Consider the following 22,904-nt stretch of genomic DNA (forward strand, 5'->3'; position numbering starts at 1 on the left):
CCCTTAATTTTTCACTTATTTTCCTCTTCCTTATACAGAACGATTATCTTACATTTTACATCCTCAGATACATCTCCTGAAAAATGAATGAGCTTGCACTTAGTTATCACTGCAGTTGATTTTGACTGAATATTAAATAATGAAGGGTGGCCTCTGACCTTTGCTCAGGACTGTATCCATTTAGACCTAGAGTTTTGGCCCATTGCCAATTATTTTACAGTGAGCTTTTTAATGATGTGTGTTATTTCTGTGCTCTTTGTCTCTGCAGGCAGAGGTGTGTTCAGGTACTGTGGCTGAGGTCATTCAGTCTGTGGTCAATGGGGCAGATGGCTGCATCTTCTGTTTCGGACATGCCAACCTCGGTGAGCACCCATCTCTCCTTGCTTCTCTTCTTTAATCTGACTTGTATTGGAGTTATGCTAACTCTTTAAATTCTAATAACCCATTTTTTTTTTAATTTCTACATGTTTGAGCAGATAATAGATCTATTTTAATATCTTAAAGCTGGCCAAACACTACCTGATGTTTAGCCCCATTTTAACCTCAATTTGCCGTTTCCGATACATTTTCACAACCTTAAATGAATTTCAGGTGGGAAGCTTGATCTGAAGTGATTGATGGCACAGATGATCTGTTAGTGTGCAAAGGGAAATAAATCAATCTCTAGCCAGCCGATGGAGCTCTGGAGTGATTGGAGACCTGAGGTTTTCCAACATGTTTGATCCTTACGACTTCACAAGTAGCAGCCAATGAGAAAGCTAAGAAAGAGAAAAAAGGCAAATGAAGGGAAGCTGCTTGATAAACAAGGCAAATAAGAGATTTTATCACCCGTGCTTACATTTTTTTTTAAAGTTAGCTGCCAGTTTGTGGTGAAATATTTCTCCAGCTCTCGCTGTAGAATAGAATGTAATTTTACATTTCTCAACTTCACATTCATGACGAATTTGTGTTTTTACTACACTTCTTGTGTGTGCAAAAAGGCACAAATAGACCTGATCCACTTTAGCTTTACCAGGAGTTTTAGTGCTTTTTATGTAGCTGGAACTTATTGCCTCACTGTCTAATTTCTAATTCTTATTCTGTCCAAACATTAGAAATTCTGTAAATGACTGACTGTGATGCCATCTGTTTTTGAGTGAATTGTAAAAGTTGTGTAGTGTACACCCAGCTTAATGATGTCAATCTAATAGTCAGGTTTTGCTTACATTAACTCAGCCACGTTTTATTGTTTTCTCTGTAGTTACTGTATAATAAACATTAGGATGTAATAAACCTTTGATTCTAAGAGGTTAACAGTTTTCATATTGGAAAAAAATCTTAGAAGGGAATCAGACGTAGAGCGCATAGAGGCATCTGATCATTCTTTTGATTTGATTTAGTTGATTTTAGTGTATATATTTAAAACACTCCAGTTGACCTACAGAATAATACAGTGGGATGGCTTTACGTTTTACAAAATTGACACCTGTTTGAAATATTCACACATAGACATGGAAGTGTTGCTTCAAGCATACTCAAATTACAAGCATATTTATTGATTTATTTACTCTGAACTACATATGCCATATTTTAATACTTAGTTAACAAAAACAATGACTTTAAACTTGTATTCTAAAAAACGCTTCCTTTTCTGTTAGTTACTGAATAATTCATAGCAGATACTGAATAATAATATTTTTAAGATAATAACTGAAAAAAAGCCTGGACAGTAATTGCTTTTAGCCTCAACATCACTCTCTTACTAACCATCCTCTCTGAAGGATAGCACATTGCTCACATTTTCTTTTCTGAATGAGTCACGTTAAGATGAGGTGAGCTGGGTGTATTTAATGATGGGTTTAATTAGTAATGCTGAGAGTTGAGTGTGAAGTTTCGTGCTTGTTGTTTGGAAATAGCTCCAGTCTCTCTTTCTTTCTTATCACTTCTGTTCACCCCCTGACTGTGAGGCTGTCTGCCTCCTGCTGTGCAGCGCCAATCCTCCACAGTCAGTTTGCGTGCTTATTTTCTTTGCTTCATTGCAGTGGCTTCTGTCATTTTGTATCTTTTTAATTATCACCAATCCGATTACATCCCTATTACATTTACACTTAATGAGTGTAATATGTATTGACACTTAATTTATGTGTGTTAGAACATGCTATGGTTTCTTACTCTTTCTTACATTCTACTTCAGTACAGCATCATTTCTAATTGGTTAGTGTGATGAAGATGCCCTGTGCTCTATTTGCATCATTATATAAATACACTAAAAATCACATGAACAACCTCAGCATAGAGAGACTTTATCTTATATGATCTATATCTATCTGATCTCTCTATCCATCACTGTTGTTTTGTTCTATTAAAAGATTATTGAAATGATTTTTCTGTCATTTGCTTTTGTTTGATTTGAGTTGGATTACTTGTAAAATATCAGATCTGCCAAAGCACCAATCAGAGTTAGCAATATGTAATATCAGTTCCTCATGTTCTTCTGCCTCAAATAAAGACTCTGCTGTCCCACTGTTCTGAGTCCTAGCCAAAGCTCACAGCAAGTAGGTTATTTAAGCTCTTCTAAATTTATTAACAGTGCTTGTTATGAAGGACATCTGGGATAGGTTCTAGCACCCCAACGACCCAGAAGGAGAAACGGTGTGTTGTGAAGATTTTTTACCTTGTTGTTTGTAGCATAGCTAGACGCCACTTTCTACTTGCATTATCCATCTTTTGCTGGACCCTACTATAAGTGCTGCCAAACATGGTGTCTTTGCAAATGAAATTATCTTTCAATCATCTAAAGTCTAGTTGATATATCTAAAATTTCTCATTTCTAGGCTTATTTTGCACTTGTGATTTTGTGTTGTTTTGTTAAATAAAGTTAGGGCATTATAGTAATATAATATAAACATCTAAATGCTGTCCAAAAGATTATGATGTATAATACATAAAGACAAAAGCTCTGGAAAAGATTTAATTTGCTCTAGTTATTTATTTATAAAGTAGTAATGTGCAGCAAGTTACCAGCTGCAGCTTAATAAGGCTTAATAAGGGCATGGCAAGCACATTATAAAGTCTCCTATACCCTCACTATTAAAGCAGAACTACAGACTAAACGCCAGAAACAGCTATGTTCTGTATAGACATCAAGAGTTCATGTTGATGTGTTTTCAGTTTGTTAAACAGTCACACTGGCTCGTTTTTTTTGAGTGTATCTTTTGTGTTTTGCAGACAGTCTGTTATTAGCTGTCTGGGCATAAGGCACAGCATCCCCTCTTCTGAAGTGTATTGGTTTTAACAGGCATCTCTCCTTCAGTGCTAGACTTTTCAGCTTCATCACTGCTCTGTTCTGCACAGGCAAAACCTACACCATGATTGGCAAAGACAGCTCCACCCAGAGTTTGGGCGTGGCCCCCTGTGCGATCTCCTGGCTCTTTAAGCTGATCGAAGAGCGGAAGGAGAAGGCTGGAGTGCGGTTCTCTGTGCGCGTTTCTGCAGTGGAGATCAGTGGCAGGGAGGAGGTTCTGACTGATCTTCTAGCTGACTTCTCTCCAGGCACGTCCCAGGACACTCAGAGGGCGGAGGTCTACCTGAGAGAGGACCCTGTTTCTGGATCCCAGGTACTGCTTATATGTTTTCATGTGATGTTTATTGGTATAAGCCAGTGAACTAATATAATATTTAATTTTGTGATGATGTAATATATTTTTTTCATGTGGAAATGATGGACATATTTGAATCAAGTGCTTTCAGTGCATTATGTTTTGAGAGTTCATGCTTTATTTCATTGATTATTCTCTGTGTACAGCTTCAGAATCAGAGTGAGCTGCGGGCGTGCTCTGCAGAACGGGCTGCATTTTTCCTGGACACAGCTTTAGCAGCGCGGAGCACCAGCAAATCTGAGTGTGAAGAGGAGCAGCGCCGTAACTCCCACATGCTCTTCACTCTACATGTCACCCAGTACCGCATGGAGAAGAGCGCCAAGGGTGGAAGTACGGCCTCATGTGCTATTTGTGGTGTGAGATTGAGACACATGTGCAGAGAGATCTAGCTTTGTGAAATCGAATTAATATTAATACATTGAATTTATTCTATTCTTTATCTATTTACTTTTCAGTCAACATGGCCATTAAGTACACCATCTCCATATTCACTTCAGATCTGAAAAAATCCACAGGCATTTCTGTCCACTGTGAGAAATCTGAATGCTATGGGTCTGAAAGGACCCCGGAGTCCAGACCTGGATCATAAGAAGCAAAAATACCTTCTATGTCTTTGTTATTTGGAATTTCTTTAAACTGTTTCTTTAAATTAAACAGCTTCTTTGTGCTCATAGCTTATTAAAATTGTTTTCCAGCCATTATTACAAGGTTTGGAAAGAGTGCAGGAAAAAAGTTAATTGGAGGTCATTTTAATTTTTATAAACACTCTTTAAACCAACTAAGACCAACTAAAACTTTTTTTTCTGTAAAAATCTCGCAAAAAGATTCCACGCAAAGAAAATATGTTACATCACAAGTGCTTTCTTTAAGTTTATTTGTTTTGGCAATTATTATGTTCACGTAATACAGTTTATTCATGTGCACCACTTGACAAATTTGGTCACATTTTATAGACATGTTTTAATTCAAAGCACCACTTATTTCAGTGTAAACCTGACCTTGATTGCTGTTTTGACTCAAAATGAAATAAAAAAAGGGTGTTCTCTGACATTTGTACAGAATTATACAACATTAAGAATCAGTAAGAACTTCAGAAAAGTAAATACACACAGTGTGCATCACAGCCTTTACAGCATCAGACAAAAGAAGCCTTGACATCAAAAAAAAAAAAGTTAATTAAAAATGTGTCGGAAAACATTTCACAATTAATGTGAAATATTTCCACTCACAAATAAATAGGGATTTCTTTTTTATCATAGAGATCATTATTTCTCAACTTGAAGAAACCATTGCTGTTTGTTCATAGTTGTACAGCCGTTATCTTTTCCTCCATTCACACATTAATTAGCCAAATGTGACCTTACTGATAATGACTGTACAAGAATGCAAACAAATAGGGCTAGTTGAGTTTCATTTATACGTACAGCCTACATATCATGCTCGTCTATCAATGTTCTCCTTATCATTAGAATTTCACTGCCGTCGCTGGGGTGCAGGCCAGGCACTGACCGCTGCCAGAATAAATTTCAATATATAATGAGGTTAAAGTCTCTTCTTCTGGGATGTTTATAGTGCTTGGCATGAGTGAGAGGCTAGTTTGCATTCCCCGGCTCTGTGGAGGGTTGTTGGTGTGGGTGCCTGACTATCTAAATCTTGCTGACGCAAGGTTAATGGTCTCCTCCTCTGTGTGAAACATGCATCATCTCTCTCCTTTAATGATATTGACTGGGTTTTAGGATAGTGGCCTACATGGGAATATAATCCAACTTTATTCTTGACAGTAAAGACACCAGAGTTAAATGAATTGCTGTTCTGCATTGTGCATTTGAGACTGTTACACTTCTGCCTCAATGTGTTCATTTAACAAGGGCTAGTTTGCTGTGCGCTGATTTACTTATTAATTAAATTAAAAATAATTAAGTGCTAAGATTGCAGCATTGACATCTTTCTTGAAATGGGTGTCATTTTAAACCATTGTTTATATATTTTGTTATATTTTTTCATCCAGAAAGTTAGCTTTATGGGTCCAGACCTGTCAAAAATGACTATATATGTAGTTAACTACTTTATTACTATTTAATAATTGCATAATTACATTTTATTAGTATAGCAAAACATTTAGAATACCTCTAGACATCTAAGTATTGAAACCTCTTTTAATCTTTCCCCTTGTAGTGTCTGGAGGTCGGAGTCGCCTGCATCTCCTGGACCTGGGTAGCTGTGAAGCTGACCTCAGCCGGACGAGGGATGGAGGAGGGGGCCAGTGTCTATCACTAGCTGCCCTGGGGAATGTCATCCTTGCTTTGGCCAATGGTGCCAAGCATGTTCCATACAGGTATGTCTTTTGTAACATACAGCTCAATAAGGTGTGGTGAGCACCTATAGAGCACAGTGATCTGCATATGGGAATTCAGTTCTCATTTTCCTCAGATCAATGAATCCAATTACCCCACTTGGAAGAGCAAGAGAGCTGTAGGAATAGGAGATGGATAGAGGTGAAATGTTATTGACAGGAATTTGGTTAGCCAGAGATTTATTGAATGAAGAAGATGTGGTTTTGGAATGGTGAAGAAAGCAGTTCATTTTCCCCAACTGGACAAGCATAGATGCTTAGAGTTAAAAGAGGAAATCAGTAGTGGAGAACATTCATTTTCTGTAGTGCCTTATCCATGACCAGTATCTCTTTTCTCTGATCTTGGAGAAAAGAGGGTAGGGTTCTACTCTGTCTGGTATCATTTTTGGCTAATGAAAGGATTTTTTTTGATGTATTATTCAGGGACAGCAAGCTCACCATGCTGCTGAGGGAGTCACTGGGCAACATCAACTGCAGAACCACCATGATCGCCCACATCTCTGATTCGCCGGCCAATTATACTGAGTCGCTCTCCACTGTTCAGCTAGCATCCCGCATCCACCGCATGAGGAAGAAGAAATCCAAGGCATGATCGCCATTTCATTGGTCTTTGTATTTTGTGTGATTTTATTCACATACATACAGTACTATTCTAATTACTTAGACATAATTTCTTGTTGGTAAAGTATTAATGCATATGTTGATCTACAAAGGATAATTATCAATTCAACTACTTGTAAGTGTTCCTGATTTCTAAGAATAAATCTAAGAAAAATTACAAATTAATCTGTGGATTAATTTCTCACTGTTGTGCTAGTGATACTCAATGTTTCTGCTCCTGAGAGAGAGAATATAATTCAGGCATTCAGATTACAGATACCTATTTCCAACATTATAAATATAGTCTTTGACAGCTTTTATTAATATTTCATAGACTGTTAAGCCATTTGGGAGCCCAAAATACAAGCCAGTATATTGAATATATTGCATTGACATTAATATTAGTCTTGCGTTTGGAGTACACTTTTGACCTTTCCTGATATTGACAAGTAATTATACAGCAAATTGATTGTACATAAAGAAAGAGATACTTAGCACCTTTAATGTTCTCATCTTGTTTGTGCCCTACAGTATACCTCCAGTTCCTCAGGAGGAGAGAGCTCTTGTGAGGAGGGACAAATCCGACGACCAGCTCATTTAAGACCCTTCCACCCCAGGACAGTGGCTCTAGACCCAGACCACCCTACAGTTTTGTCCAGCGACCCGGACTACTCCTCTAGCAGTGAGCACTCCTGCGATACGGTCATCTATGTGGGGCCTGGAGGTGCCACTATTTCTGACCGTGAACTAAGCGATAATGAGGGCCCACCTGCCTTTGTTCCCATCATTCCCTCATTGAACAAAAAACGAGCAAAAGAGGCACCTAAATCAGATGGAGACCATTTGAAATGTAACACTTTTGCAGAGCTACAAGAGCGACTGGAGTGCATTGATGGAAGTGAGAGTACATCTGCTTTTACTGGTGAAGGGAGAGCACCCCAGACAGCCCCTAAGGCTCAGAGTGGAGCTGGAAAAGTAACAGAAGGGACTCCAGTCTCTCCCAAGACACTTAAATCATCCATCCAAAAGTCTGCTCACATGGAACATTTCAAATTGGCCTCAGATGGAGCTGTATCTGAGCCTAGTAGAACTTCAGCTCAAGACTCTGAGCCAGTTGTAAGAGAGAAGGTCTACCTCAGCAAAGGACCTTTACAAAAACCCCATGCCTCCCTTTCACTACACAGAACCTCGGATATGGCCACTGATAGTGGATTAGCCACAAGAACACCTCCAGTGGGTATGAGCCAACAAGCACTTAGGCAAGGAGAGCATGCTGGTTCCCCAGTCCTTGACCAAACTCATCATCTTAGTAGGAGTCCCTTGGAGGTGAGCCACCTTCGAGCAGCTCTGAGAAGCAGATGTCTAGACAGAGATGTTTTAAGGACTACTGTCACTCTTCAGCAGCCTGTAGAGCTGAATGGAGAGGATGAACTGGTGTTCACTGTGGTAGAGGAGCTGCCCGCTGGTCTCGTTCCCGACAATGGCCGACCCTCTAGCATCATCAGCTTCAACAGTGACTGTTCCTTGCAGGCTTTAGCCTCTGGCTCTCGTCCAGTCAGTATAATCAGCAGCATTAATGATGAGTTTGATGCTTACACGGCCCAAATAGACCGAGCACGGATAAGCCAAGCAAGGTCAAAAGAAGAGCTCTCCTCTGGACACAGCACAGTGCAATTGTCCAAAGGCTCTTGGCCTAGCAAAACAAATGTTGGTACCGATGGCACACATTCAGCAAGAGGCCTTTTATCAAGGGGAATGGGCATAAGACTTGAAAATACATCAACAATGGACATACCTGGTGTTTTAAGTATGGAGTCTTTCTCCCATCAAGGCACAAAGAGCTCCTTCAGTGAAAGTGCAATATGTTTTTCAGAGTTGGACTATGAACCTGTAACCTCTGAGAAAGTGACAAAGTGCCCTCCACCTCATGACACTGCCAAAACATCTCTTAGAGGTCAAAAGCATGTAAAGTCAAGTACCCTGAGCTCATCTGCCCAGATTCCAGGCATTACTTATTCTACTCTCCCTAGAAAAAATAAACCTACCTCATCTGTTGCTTCAACAAGCAGCTGTAGCCATGAGTTGCAGCAGCAAGGAAACAGGACAGATGATCAGTGGATGCACACTAGTGGACAGGCAGACATAAGAAATACAGAGTTCATCTCTGCTGGCAAGCCATCTAAAAGCACCTTGACTGGAATTCCTTCCAGAAAAATGGGTGGGAATAGCAACAGTGTACCACGGTCTCCCAAACTACCCATATCCTCCTCATCGCAGAGGGTGGTAGATGGTTGTGAGAAATCCAGTGTTAAGAAGGGTGAGAGTCTCAGCAGAATGCCTCAACTCAGACGAGGGGCCACAACGCTTGGCATGGTCTCAGTGCCCCAAAGCTCTACAGAAACCAAGTGGGGTCATGATACCATACAGACAAGTGCTAGTTTGAAATTCTCATCTTTAGGGAAGAGAACAAATGGCCAGAAAGGGAGCATGCTTCCAAAGTCTGGCAGCATGTCACCTCCTGCCCCACCACTCCGGAAATCAAGCCTGGACCAGAGGACACGGGTTTTGCTGTCCCCTAGTGCCTTAAGATCATTGGGCAATGATGCGATGAGATCTTCCTCTTCCAAAGCATCAATCTCTGAGGAGGATTTTGATGTTCAGTTCAGAGGAGAATCTTTTAACTTCAAATCATCCAGCTTAAAGGCAGGGTCTAGTCTTCAGACAAGAGGAACAAAAGGAGACACGGGAAGATATTTTGGCAGTCTTTTGTCTCTTGAAAGATGCGACAGCTTAACATCAGTGAGATCCAAACAAGGGACACTGAGAGAGAGCAGTAGTGCCAGCTTGGGCAGCAATGGAAAATCAAGTAGGACTGTGCCTAGACTTGGGGTAACCAGTTCCACATCTTTGCCGATTTCTCCTCCATCATCTACTTACTCTGGAGTCAGTAAGTTGGGGCAAATCAAAGCCAGTATAACCCCTAGAGCTATTGCTAACAATGGAACAAAAACAAAGTCCTTGTCTACTAATGTCTCTAAAGCTTTGAGTTCCACCAAATCTATTTCTGCACGGAATGCAAGTCTACCTCCAACTGGAAAAACCCCAAGTCGTTCTGTTCTTGGTGCCAATGGCAAACCAGGCAAAGGTACCATAATGGGCACAAAACAAGCTGTTCGTGCAGCTAACAGCCGTGTTAGCGAGCTAGCATCAGGCAGCTCCAAGAAGCACATCAAGGGAACTGGTGATCAGGCAAGTGATTTTGGCTCCACTCCCAGTGATCTTTCAATGCCTGCTGCTTTGCCTTCACCCTACAGCAAGATCACTGCTCCTCGGCGACCTCAACGCTACAGCAGTGGCCATGGCAGTGACAACAGCAGTGTCCTCAGTGGTGAGCTTCCTCCAGCCATGGGTCGCACGGCACTCTTCTACCACAGTGGAGGCAGCAGTGGCTATGAAAGCATGATCAGGGACAGTGAAACTACAGGCAGTGCATCATCAGCCCATGACTCCATGAGTGAGAGCGGTGTGTCTACTTCCAGCCGAGCCAAGGTCTCAAAGTCTCCCAAAAAGAGAGCCAATGGTAGGTTTCATTTCCAAGGCAGCCAGGAGCTAATGCATTTTAAACTGAACTTTCCAAAGAAATGATGTCTGTCTTAGATACCAGGAATATTCAGCCATTGCTTGATGCCGATGTGCTTTCTTTCATTGGGTTATTTGATATAAGGGTGAGATTAGGAGCCTGGCACTTTTCTTAATGCTTTCAAGGACATATCCATTTCTTATGTCTAGATTGCTTCATCTAACAATGTGTGCAGAGCTACAGTACTACTGATAAACCATCATACTTCATACTTTTTCTCTGCAGAATTGTGTCATTGAAATGCAACATCAACCCTTTATTGCATATGTGCTTTAACACCATGTCCATGTTCAACAGCTCAAAATATAACGGTGCATGTCTGGGAAATCCCATTCCTTTGAATGACTCCACGGTTTGCATATGGACTTTTTCTGGCTGTTCATATTCTTATCACAAATCTTTGTATAACACAAGTGCCATGACATTGTGAAGTAAATAATGTGTCTTTGTAATGCCTATCTGAAGGGGCATTCACTTCCCTGGGATTTGAGCACAACTCTGTAATTCATCTTTTGGAGTAAAATGCAGAAGATACATTCTTGCCCTTAATGCATACATTATTAGGCTCATGCTGGAGTCGACTGCTATTTTGAAATCACCTCTACCTTTAAATGCAGTATATCAAGCCTCATACATATTTAAAAGCATGCCTACAAACCCTTGGATATTCCTGGTGTGCGTCTTCGGCCCAGATGTAGAGCATTGCCCTGTCTGACCCCTCCAGGGCTGCAGCGGCGACGACTGATCCCTGCTCCCCTGCCAGACACTTCTTCACTAGGCAGGAAGGCTGGTGCTGCAGGCCAGTGGGTGGACCTGCCTCCATTGGGAGGCACCCTGAAGGAGGCCTTTGAGATTAAGGTGTACGAGATAGACGATGTGGAACGCCTTCAGAGGCGCAAGGAGGGCATGGTCACGGAGGTGAGAGCACTCTATCCTTTACTGAATCTGCATGCATGATGAATGTTTGCCAGGAAGAGGATACTTGTGTAGCTTGAGAGTATACTGTTTGAGTGTTTTGTTTGTGCAGTTATTGTTGAAATGTCTTACTCACTTAATACACTCTCAGAGGTCTAATTACTGTCTCATTATGTTGTGTGTGTTCAAATCATGTCATTTACCAAGGATCCTTTCGGTGATTTGCTTTTGCTACATAGAAAATCTAAAGTAAACACATCCAGTGAAAAGAACCAGGAATGACGATAAGCTCAGGGAATGATTATTACATATCGTTGTTTTATATGATCATTGCCTTGACATTGCTGGTTATGTCTAAATGAGATTGATATAGGGAAGCAAAGAATGAGAGCACTTCTTTTCAGGTCAGAATGTGATACCACAATAACAGACATGAAAACAATATGTACATTTGCAAGTAAAAAAACTAGATCTGTTAACATTAGCATGTTAAAACATGTTAAATATGCATCAACACATATTTATAACATCACCTTTTTTTAAAGTAGTAAACACATTTTTCCGAGTGTGACCCTTCAAACCATCTGTAATAGTGCAAGATGAAGCACAGCTGTTTGAGCACTGTATGTTGCTGTGATAGAATTTGTGGTTTTAGGCTTCTCATTCCAATAGACCATGGCTTAAATGCTTTTAAAGTAAAACCTTCAGCACCTTCAACAGACTACACTGGACTGTGCTCAAATCAATGAGCAGCAAACTGACAAAAAAACAGTGGTAAGCACCAGTTCCCCTTGAAAGCCACCACGGTAGGGGTAGGCGATATGGCAAAATGTCACAATATCACAGTACTTAAAGACATTTGTACAATGCACATCAAAACTACGAGTAAAATCATTTTTATTTAGCTTTTCACATACTGTTCTGTATGTACGTATTTCAGCAGGACTTTTTGTGCTGTCTTTTAAATTAAAAAAATTGCAGTTGATCAGTGTTCTTTTAGAGCTGGCAATATCCACAACATGATAAAATAATAGTAAAATGCTATATTGCCCACATCTACTCCACTATAACAAGAATCCATAAGTTGTATGCATGAAATTGGAACCATATACATGATATGCAGTCATATGCAAATGTTTTCTCACCCTTAGTTTTGAACTTAGTTTTGTTAAATTACAGTTTTGTTGAAAAGTTGACACATTCTCTACAGAGAACATTCTTCTCACATTTTAATGCACAATTACTGTTCATTTGAATTTAACATGTTGCAAAATAATAATAAATTGTGGTCTGTGCAAAAGTTATGACCCAATTTTATGTTATGTTTCATTTTTTCAAATGTGTTTAACCTAGCAAATAAATAGAAGCTAAAATTAGCAGTGTGCTGTCTGTAGAGGATGTTGAATCTTTTCCTCTTAGGAAAACGCATAATTTGGCTAGGGGAGGTTTAAACTTTTGCATACAACTATATGATATATACACTCAATAACTGGAACATGCAGCCACTGTTGCTCACACTAGATGTTGGTGATGAAAATTCACTCTATCAATAACAAATAACATTATTGAATTATTTAAATTATTAAATACATTTTGATGAAGATTATTTTAGTCTCTCATATAGCTATAACAAAAGAAACTTTTTTTAATTTAAAATCCTTTGTTGGTATAAAACTTGAACAAATAAGATAAAATGTGGTTAATCATGATTACACAAAATAATTAAATTAAATAGAAATTATTATTTTAATTTTTTTTTTCATCTTTAGGTTTGCTGTACAGTTCCAGTAAAAATTCAAAATAGATCAAATTGACCCAAACAAGCATGGGTATGGTCAGAGGTGTGCAGGTTTGTGAGATGGAAAGCTTTCATCCTTTCTTCTATTGAGGATGTCCGATTGCGATCACAGTACGATCACAGTGTGATGGCTTGAAGAGGACAGTGCAACTCACCATTCCTAATTGAGCGTGGCATTAATTAAAAACCGCAAGCATCAGTGATGGTATCCAATATTCCTCTCTCTGTCTTCATTTGCGCAAGTGTGTGGCATTTGCATTTGTCAGGAGGGGAGGTTGTTTCAGGAACAATTACTGATGGCTCCTAATTGATGTGGATATGACTGATAGCTGGAGCTTGGGTAGGCTGGTACCAAAGCTCAGAGTGAGGGAGGGGTCCCGTGATGAATGAGGTGTGGCCTCTCAATCTGCGGCCTGCCTGATGGCTCTTTATGGCTCGTTCTGTGCTGCATAGCCACGGGTCATTAACCGTTCCCACAAGCCCGACTCTCCATGCCCTACCAGTTGTGTGGAGAAGACATTGACTTCATCGAAAGGTGCCATGATTTATTTTCAATTAAGAAAACACGACCTCTAATTCATCTTTGAGAGCTTGGCAGTTCACAATCAAAAAAAGAGCTTTTTACTCAGTGCATGTGTATGAGTGAGAGTGTGTGTGAGGGGGAAGGAGTGGTTTTATGACCAGCAGAATATTCTCATTTATGTTATTTGAGTGTCTGAGACAGAGCCTTCATCTCTGTGTGTCTGTTATATGTGCATTAGCATACTCAAACATCTCTCTCTTTCCTCCCTCCTATTTCCTGTCAGCCATTTCAGGATGTTGAAAAGGTATGTTTATTGGAGTGGATGGATGTGGCCCAAAAGTTAACAAAGCAAGTGTGCACAGAAATTGCAAAGCAGTTAAAAATGTATGAGGCCAGAATGTTCACACATACAGTACTGTGCAAAAGTCAGAGACCACATTTCATTTATTTAATTTCCTGTCAAAACGGCCATTACATACAAGGTATAATAGACAGTTTTCCCTATAGGAGTAATAAAGTGATCTGTCTATCTATCTATCTATCTATCTATCTATCTATCTATCTATCTATCTATCTATCTGTCTATCTGTCTGTCTGTCTGTCTGTCTGTCTGTCTGTCTGTCTATCCATCCATCCATCCATCTATCCATCCATCAGGGTAAAGGAGAAATCCATTTTTTCAAAAAGTCATTTTTTCAGTTTTTCAAAGAAATCTGCAGAGATATTTTTCCACCTCCAAAGTTTAGTCTTAGAAGTTGGTTGCATTTTCTGATCATTATGTAATTAACAAGTACTACCAAAGACATTATCAGCCCATAACCTTTTCCAACCTTCTCCAACATTGTCTTCCTTCATTTGACTCTCCCGTCTTTTATGCAAGTGGATCATCTTATATATCATCCTCTTAGAAATATAAAACTGAATAAAAGTCCCTGTCTTTTGGAAGGTAATGTGGCATGGTGAGGTAAAAATGTGTTAATCCATAATACAATGAAAAAAGGACTGTAAATAGTAAAACAGTAAAAGGAATTAAAAACAGTACATTTCCAGTGTTTGCTCCACTGATAGGATACAAAGGTTAGGGGTTAGGATAATCTGTATTGTTATTCTAGCTTTTAATGATCTAATAACTTGTTCCTCATGGTCATGTTCTCTCTTTTTAATCCTTTAAACAAACGTCCCTTCAGGAGATTTAGGGCTAGCTAGAGCTTAGGCTAATTTTGTTTCCAGCTCTGCCTTAATTAATCCGGCCAATGGACTGGCACCTCGCACAGGTTACTCGTGACTCAATTTACTTTAAGCTACAGTGTTGGAAACCTGCACCCACAGTGGAGCCCTCAGTAGCAGGCAGGTGCCTGGCGCAGGTCCCCAGGCTTTACCTGGCAGTTTATCAGCAGCACACATGCTGAGTTGTACAGTTCACTAAGCACAGCTCAGTCATCGCTCAGCTGCTGTCCCGTCATTGTCTCTCCCTGCAGGGCTTGCAGTACTTCAACGCTCGCCTCAGGATGTTGGAGAAACGGCAGCAGCAGATCAGGGAGCTGCGGGCCAAGCACGAGAGGCTGAAGAGAGAGCTAGAGGACGCCAAGACTCGGCTAATGCTGGACCCCGCCAAGTGGATGGGAGAGTGTGAGTATCCTTACTCTGGTACTTTGGACTTTGGTCCAGCAATTAGATAATAATTTTTTGCTTAGTGCTTATTATTTTACAGTAGTGAGTAGTAAGTACAGGGTAGTAATGTAACTGCTGGACCAAAGATATTGAAAAGAGTAAAGCGTTGAATTGGGTCATGCCAAAAGTCAGTGCCAAATGGACGAACTAGTAGGAAATTTGTTTTGTCTTCTGTAGTTTCAATAACATGTTGCTCTTATCGCCCAAACTATTTTGTCATTTCTGTGTCTAATAACTAAGTTCAAACCCATTATACTGAATTTATGATGGAGGGGTGGATTGTATCATGAAAGTCTAGCTGCTCCTGATTTTCAAAGATATAATGTCACTTTTTCAACAGTAAATTATATAGATTTTCTGTCAATTTTACAAAAAGTTAAAATTAAAAAAACGGTTTAATTCTGTTTTGTGTAACATGATTGACATATTATGGTTGACACCCTGTTAAGGCTGCAGAGAACAACATATACCAGCTTAAATAATGTCACTTACTCTATCATGTCATTTAATGTGATAGAACATTATTAAATTGATGCGATGAGGTAGAAAGTAAAACTCAAGGATGGAGAAATTATTATATTTTTCTTAAAATATAAATGCTTATATTTTTACTTTACTTTCTTTTACTCTAAGTACAGGTAGCAAGATCCTATTCCAGAAACTTGCATTGGATTTCTATTTGCCATTAAATGTTCACGCAAAATAAAGGATGACAGTTTTAAATGATAAAGTGTCAGTGACAATATTTTATTCATACAGTCCCATGAGTGCATTGCATTTTTCAGTGTATATGTTTATATTTTTGTGCAAAGATGCTAAAATTACTGGTATTGAGCTGCTTTGGGAGATGTAATGTGATACTCGTGAGCATGTTAGCTCTTGAGAAGATTAGGCTGTCTCTTCTTTAGTGCAGTACTGTATAGTGTAAAAGGTGTATTAGCATGTCTTTATGTTGGCTTCAGTGTTGATCAGGCAAAAATGCAAAGGGAGCGCAAATGTCTTTAAGCACTGTTTAGTGCTGTGTAGGCTAATAGTCTTCTTTCCAGCAATAAACTCATAATCATATAATCATATATAACAATAATCAGAGTTTCTGATCTTGGTGCATGTGAATTTACTAAAGGGTGCTGATGTAATAAGAATAGCAAATTAGCAAGAAAATATTTTTGCTAGGAAATTGCTAAGAATTCCAAATGACTGCATCATAACTTCATCTCTTTTGTTTGACTCATTTTGTTTTTTGAACTACTACCTTGTAAATAAATCTATTGATTTGTATTATTATTGTATTTTTATCTTAATTTAATTGTTATTAGCTAAACCAGTGTTAATGTTTAATGATCCAATAAATGCAAGACACAAGCCAAAACAAGTACCAAAAGCTTAGTTTCAGTTCAGAAAGGTGGGTCTTCATTTGCAATGTCCTATGGAGGATCCTCATTTGTATTACATAATGCAAAACAGAGGGGTCAGCTTTCTCACATCACCACAAGAGTTGGTGCACAGAATTTGATGGAGAAAATACTGTTTATGAGAATGATAGTAAAATCCATTTGCTTGTAATTAAATGCTATGTTGCATACAAAAGACTCTCTGTAAGCAGACACATTTTATACCCTGCAATCACTTTACACCCTCTAAAAACAGATAACAACAGAGTACTAACACACCTTATTTTACACTCTACATGTCACAAGCTTCAGGTGTAAAACTGGCCTTTAATACATGAATTGTTGTATAATATTCTTCATCCCAACATTGTATCCCTCTGCCTCATTGGTTCATTCAGAGTTTTGCATATTTTGGGAATTCCATCCACTATAAAAAGTTATCCAGTTTGCTATCATAGCCATTGATGTAGAGGCTTACAAATACAGACATTTCATCTGGCTTCCTAGCAGGATTGGCTTCTGTCTGCATTAGCCGGCTGGTGGAAAAACAACCTGCCATCAAGTATCTGAACCAAAGAACTTGTCGTTTTTCAAAAAAAAAACAAAAAAAAAAAAACTGTAGCACCTAAAGACATGTTTACAACAAAATAGCTATGGTTGCATTTTTACAGAGTGCCCTTTTAAAAATGTAGTGCAAATTGAGTAGCTCTTAGTTCTTGAACTTTACATGACAGAAGACCATGAGTTTTCAGAATGCAGGCTTCAGTTCACAGCTATATTCGGAGAATCCTTCTGATTATCACAGCCACATATGACATAGCAATTTAGAAATGCACCCCACATGTACTGCAGGCTAGCTTTGGGAACACAGCTACAGCCAACACAAAAGACAAGCCACTGAAAGGCTGAGTCTTCTTAGCATTAATGCCACAGCTGCAGCACAATCAGGGGATATTTATGGACAGTTGTACCTCTAGCCAAAAGCTTTTTCCTAAGAACTCTCCATAGCAGTGCAATCAGCTGCACAGGTTAATGTATTTCTTAATGCTCACTGACAAATTCAGAACCTCTAGGTTGTTTTCAAGCTGCGGAAAATAAATATTTTCGGAAAATGTGATTAATGTTACATACTTTGTTGCGACATAACCAACAGCCTACGGGGCTGTAGGTCTCTGTGGCTTGATTATCTGCCCCTTTCAGAAGCATTCCTTCAAACTTAGAGGAAAAGGGGAGGTAGCAGCAAACACAAAGAAAGCTAGAATGTTCTTTAATAAAGAATCATTGAAATGGCTCTTGGAAAATGGAGAGAGAAAGTGAGTGTAAGAACAGGAGTGAAAGATGTTTGTACATGTGTGTATATGTGTGAGAGTTCGTTCTGCAGAAATTGCTCTTGAGACCAACCAAGTTCAGTCTGTCCATTTGAGGTCACTGGAAACTGAACATTTTATCTAGATTATTGAATATCAGCAAACCTTCAAGCAGAATAAAACAGTCATTTGTTTATATGGATGCTGATGTTCATTGCTTCCAACATTCAAACATCTCCTGAGGGCAGATCGGTGTTATTATTACTATGTTTTCATTTAATAATACATCTCAGACTCACCACTCCTGGTCTCCATCTTGATTCTGACTCAACTACTACAAAGTCTTATTTTTGTCTAGGACTCCTCTACTTTAAAGTCATGGTCTTGACTCGCTTAACACAAAGTCTGGGTCTTGACTAGTACTCATCTACTGCAAAATCTCAGGCTGGACACTGATTTGACTACTATAAAGTGTTGGTCTAGACTCTGATTCAGCCACTACAAAGCCTCGTTTTTGATTCTGAATCAACCGCTAAGTCTCGGTGTTGACATTGAATTGATTACTAAAAAAGCCTCATTCTTGATTCCCAATCAACTACTAATAAGTCTCTGTCTTGATTTTGAATCGACTGCAAAAAGTCTTGGTCTTGACTCTGACTCGACAACTATAAAGTCTAGTCTTGACTTTGAATCGACTACCAAAAAGTCTCTGTCTAGACTCTCACTCACAATTACAAAGTCTCAGTCTTGACTCTGAATCAACTACTAAAAACCTTAACTACTATGAATTGTTTAGAAACTACTTTGAAAATAATCTACTGTAGCTATGAGAGTGAGGAATTGAATGTGGAGCCACTTAAAGCCCTTTGGGGTTAACATATTTGTATTTAGGAGGTACTTTTGTCTCAACCAGTGATTCTCAAACCCTTAGAGTTCAGCTGCCTTGCATGTTGTATTGTTTTCCCTGCAACAACCTATTAAAATGCATAAAGTAGGACTCCAGGACCACCTAAAGTGTTCAGCAGAGCAGGAAAGATATACGTGTTATGTGGATGCTTGTGTGTGCGCTTTCTGAGAATTAATACAATAACCCAACAGTCCTGCTACAGGAACACCTGTATATAGCTTAGATATTCTGTCCTAATTTTGGTCCTATCTCACATTCTTTGTTCTCCTCCCTTCCCTTCAGTTGATGTAGACCCAGATCTGGACCAGGACTCCCAGGACTACCTAGAGGCTTTGGCTCAGGCCACAGGCGAGCTGGAGTTTTGCGTAAACCTGTGCAAGTCTCGCGTCATGATGGAGACCTGCTTCGATATTATGGCCCCAACATCCCCAGGACAGGAGATGGAAGTGTGAGTGAGAAAGGAGAAGAGCGGCATATCGGTTCCCTTTTGCTCTCTTATAAGATCTTGTAGAGAGATGAACCTGGGACTGGACAAAACATGTCATGCTGCATGTCGTCCTGTGGCAAAGATGGTTTGTTCTTTGGGGAGTCTGGACCGGCTCCTGCTCTGATCAACACAGTGGAAATAAACAACAAAAAAACAAGGTTCCTGGCTCTGTAGAGTGCAGAGAAGTAAAGACAACAAGAAAACAAGGGAATAAGAGGGGGAAAGAGTCATTTATGTTACCAGAAAGTGCCTTGATCTGAGCAAACCCAAGGAGTATGTCTTTTCTGACTGGTGCTAGTGTTAAGCCCACTGAACCTGAGCAAATCCCTTATCATATTCCTTTGGGAAACAATATACACAAAGTATTTTGCATTGTAATGTAGTGTATACTGTATTTATATTATTTCACAGTATGTAAAATTAATAACATTTTAGATAATAAAAGTCAAAATGTATAGAAAAAAAGCAATAAGGTAATTTATTGCCATTCCAAAAAAATGTTTGCCTTTTTAAATTATTGTTTTAATGACCTCCTGTGGAGCTGCTCACCTTTCTTATCCTTTCTTAAGTTCTCAAACATCATGCAAGAACATCCTGTATTATTGACTGGGCTTTTTTGATTTACCCACCAGCCTTCGCCAAAACTTGTACTTGATGAGCTAACACTGAACCACTAAACCATCTATAGGTGGTATAACTGTGTTTGTTTGCAAGTTGCCTGTGTGTGTTGTATGAGTGAGTGACCAGAACTGTGTTCACATGGGTTGATATTAGATCTGCTGTTTGGATATGTTTTGTGTTTTTATGCAATCTAAAGAAAAGAATACCTGATGTTACTGCTTGCCACACATGTAACAGCACGTGTTGGAGGATGAAACAAGCACACTCTTTGGCTTTTAAAGGAATTCTCCAGTGTTTTTCCACCTAATCTCTGTCTGCTACATCTGTAACATACAGTCTGTTACCACTCACAGTAATTTTGATCCTTTTCCTTTAACAGAACTCCCACTGATTCAAAATGCACTTACAAAAGAAACCAGTGGGCTGTTGCTGAGCATTAATAAACATTAAACATTAATACAAAACACAAAGCTACTTCTGTAGAACACTTAGATCTCATAGATTCTTCAGTCAAAAGCAAATTAAGCTATAAATCTGTGTGTTTTGTTTTTTCAGCGATAGGACTAGTTTTCCATATAGAAGAATTTGGTAATACATTTAGTATAGTAGGTTACTGCCTGATAATGCACAGATACCAGAATTTCTTTTTAAATGTATTTACAGTGTTTGACAAATGCATAAAACACCATAAGAACAGATGTAAAACATTTAAAAAGAAATTCCAACATCTAAAAGGTCCCATATACCATATTTTTTCTTGTATCTTTTCCCCTGAGGTTCATCACGTTTGTTGTAAATCGTAAATCATTTTTACATGAAATTTCCAGCCTCTCTTCATCCTTACAATTAAACAGACTGTTTTTATTACTGTGCCTTTAAGACTCATATATGTAAATGACCTTTGTTCTGATTGATTGCCCTGTATTGTGCTTAACTCTGGGCTCTGTATAACTTTAGTGTGAATGGGTGGAACTCAATTGCTGTAGACTTAATCAACAAATATAATGTGTTTGTTTTTGTGGTATCATTATAACGATAACTTCAACAACGTTTTTGCAGCTTTCTTCCCATATAGGGACTGTATGGACTGGGAAGTGAATGTCATGTTCTGAAGCTACAAATTTTTTAATACCACCTACTACATCTCATCCTTTTTTAAAAAAAAAGGTTTTTCACAATATGGGTCACATTTGTCTTTGCAGTTGCACTGAGCATTAACAATAAAAAAATATATAAACCTCATAAATTTGCAAATCCTGGAAGCTTGAGCCAAGTGAAGCCAGCTGTGGTCTCTGGAAAAAACTGCTTGTCCTTGACAGTTCAAAGAAAACAAGGAGTTCCCTAGTTAAAGTTAGCTGTTCACCAAACTACAAGATCCCACCAAAACATCACATCAAGACCACCAGTGATTGTTTCATTTTTGCTCCACCTGAGCAAAGCAAATAGTGAGGAAACAGTCCAGGCTGAGCACAGCTTTAAACAGTCACATTTTAAATGCGTATTCACAGAATTCAGCATCTTCCCATTGGCTTCTATAACAAATGACTTTCAAGTCAAATGGCTTTCAGTTATTCTCTAAGTGCAGGGAAAAATATTGAATATTACTCTCTGTGGTAATCGATGGTATAAGAGGGATACAGCAACTAGAGATTAGATAGAGATTAGGCTCAGAAACACTGAACTGCTTTAAACATGCAAGCTCTGCAGTCCTGGGCCAGCACTGTGTAATGTAATACAGCAGAACGCAGACAGAAATAAATCATCAATCAGAGCCTTTCTCTAACACTTCTCAGGACTCCTGGTGTGTGTGTGTGCATAAGCGTGTATGTTTTTTTTTCTCTAACTCATGCAACAATTTTGTTTTATCACATATAAGTGCTGAATATTTTCTACGCCCCCTCTGGCGATGTGGAAATGATAAACCTGAGACAGCACCACTACATAAAAATAGGCGGATGTACTTCATTGAATCCATCATTCCAGGTTGTATTGTAGAGAACCAGGCAAATCACTGCTGCAAATGGAGACTGGTGCCTGTACTCCCAAGCGTTAGACATGATCTTTATTAACGTGTTTCAGACAAAAAATTCATACCAGTTTGTTTTTTCTGCACTGGGGCCGTGTAGCAGTGTGTAACATCTGCCTGTATTAGACATTAGTCTTACAGTCTCACTCAGATCAGAGTAGCATCTTCATCTTTGAATGGTGGAGCTCAAACAGTGGCATGAACAAAATCCGTTTCTGTGATTATGTTGAGAAAAAAAAAAAGTATTTCTAAAGTGAAATGTAGTCGTCATTTTTCATAAAGGAAGGAATTACCTTAAAGGATTTGCAAATGTTTGACTTGGAATCTGACATTAAAAATCATTTACAAGTGAATTAATCCTTCATTTCTCTCCAAGAAGAGACTCAGGCTCTTTAACACTGGTGCATGAGTTTCTTGCCCAATTTTTTTTATGATTTTTACTAATGATTTACTTCTTTCCAATCATTTTAAGAGTTTTTTACAGATCTGTAACATTTTCCGTCAGCTTTATATTGTACAGTTTTCTAATGCTTTGTAAAACCATGTACAGTCTCATCAGTTTGCATCAACACATGCTTATAAATAAAAATGATTTTCCTCTTTATAGTTCACTGTAAGAATGTATTTATTTATGACATTCTGTAATGTTTATAGTCATTATAGTCACACTCTGCACTTACAGTACTGTGCAAAAGTCAGAGACCACCCTTTTGTTTATCCAATTCCCAGTGAAAACCGACAGACAGGTATACTTCCCACAAAAGTATAAAATCAAATCTGTCAGTATTGAGTTCATTTACACTTTACCTTTATGCACTCTACTGTAACTTTAACTTATCCATCCTTCCAATCTGAAAACCAGCTAAAGTTGTGTCCTCTCAACAAAAGCTGCTCCTAAAGCTGTCAATGACATTTTGTTCTCCTTCAAAGAGACACACATTTTCATAAACTACATACTCTTGCCTAAACAAACTCAGAAACTGAGACTTCTATCAACTGTCCATAACCTAGCAACCACCAAAACTAT

The 22,904-nt window shown here is 38.8% G+C and overlaps 1 protein-coding gene across 4 annotated transcripts in view; it reads left to right on the plus strand.

Moving 5' to 3' along the window:
* Positions 1-22,446, plus strand: part of kif26aa (kinesin family member 26Aa) — a 119,020-nt gene extending 96,574 nt beyond the window's left edge. For 3 of the 4 annotated variants that reach the window (XM_037537957.1, XM_037537958.1, XM_017692601.2), the window contains 10 exons: positions 269-362; positions 3,334-3,596; positions 3,785-3,968; positions 5,814-5,973; positions 6,415-6,577; positions 7,123-10,171; positions 10,956-11,149; positions 13,751-13,771; positions 14,946-15,096; positions 19,026-22,446. In XM_037537957.1, the coding sequence (XP_037393854.1) occupies positions 269-362; positions 3,334-3,596; positions 3,785-3,968; positions 5,814-5,973; positions 6,415-6,577; positions 7,123-10,171; positions 10,956-11,149; positions 13,751-13,771; positions 14,946-15,096; positions 19,026-19,195 (4,449 nt within the window). In that variant the 3' untranslated portion in view covers positions 19,196-22,446. The remainder of the gene's footprint in view (positions 1-268; positions 363-3,333; positions 3,597-3,784; positions 3,969-5,813; positions 5,974-6,414; positions 6,578-7,122; positions 10,172-10,955; positions 11,150-13,750; positions 13,772-14,945; positions 15,097-19,025) is intronic. The other variant, XM_037537959.1, reaches the window with a different exon arrangement.
* The last annotated feature ends 458 nt before the right edge of the window (positions 22,447-22,904 follow it).

The sequence above is a fragment of the Pygocentrus nattereri genome, chromosome 4, assembly GCF_015220715.1.
Source record: "Pygocentrus nattereri isolate fPygNat1 chromosome 4, fPygNat1.pri, whole genome shotgun sequence".
Taxonomy (NCBI): Eukaryota; Metazoa; Chordata; class Actinopteri; order Characiformes; family Serrasalmidae; genus Pygocentrus; species Pygocentrus nattereri.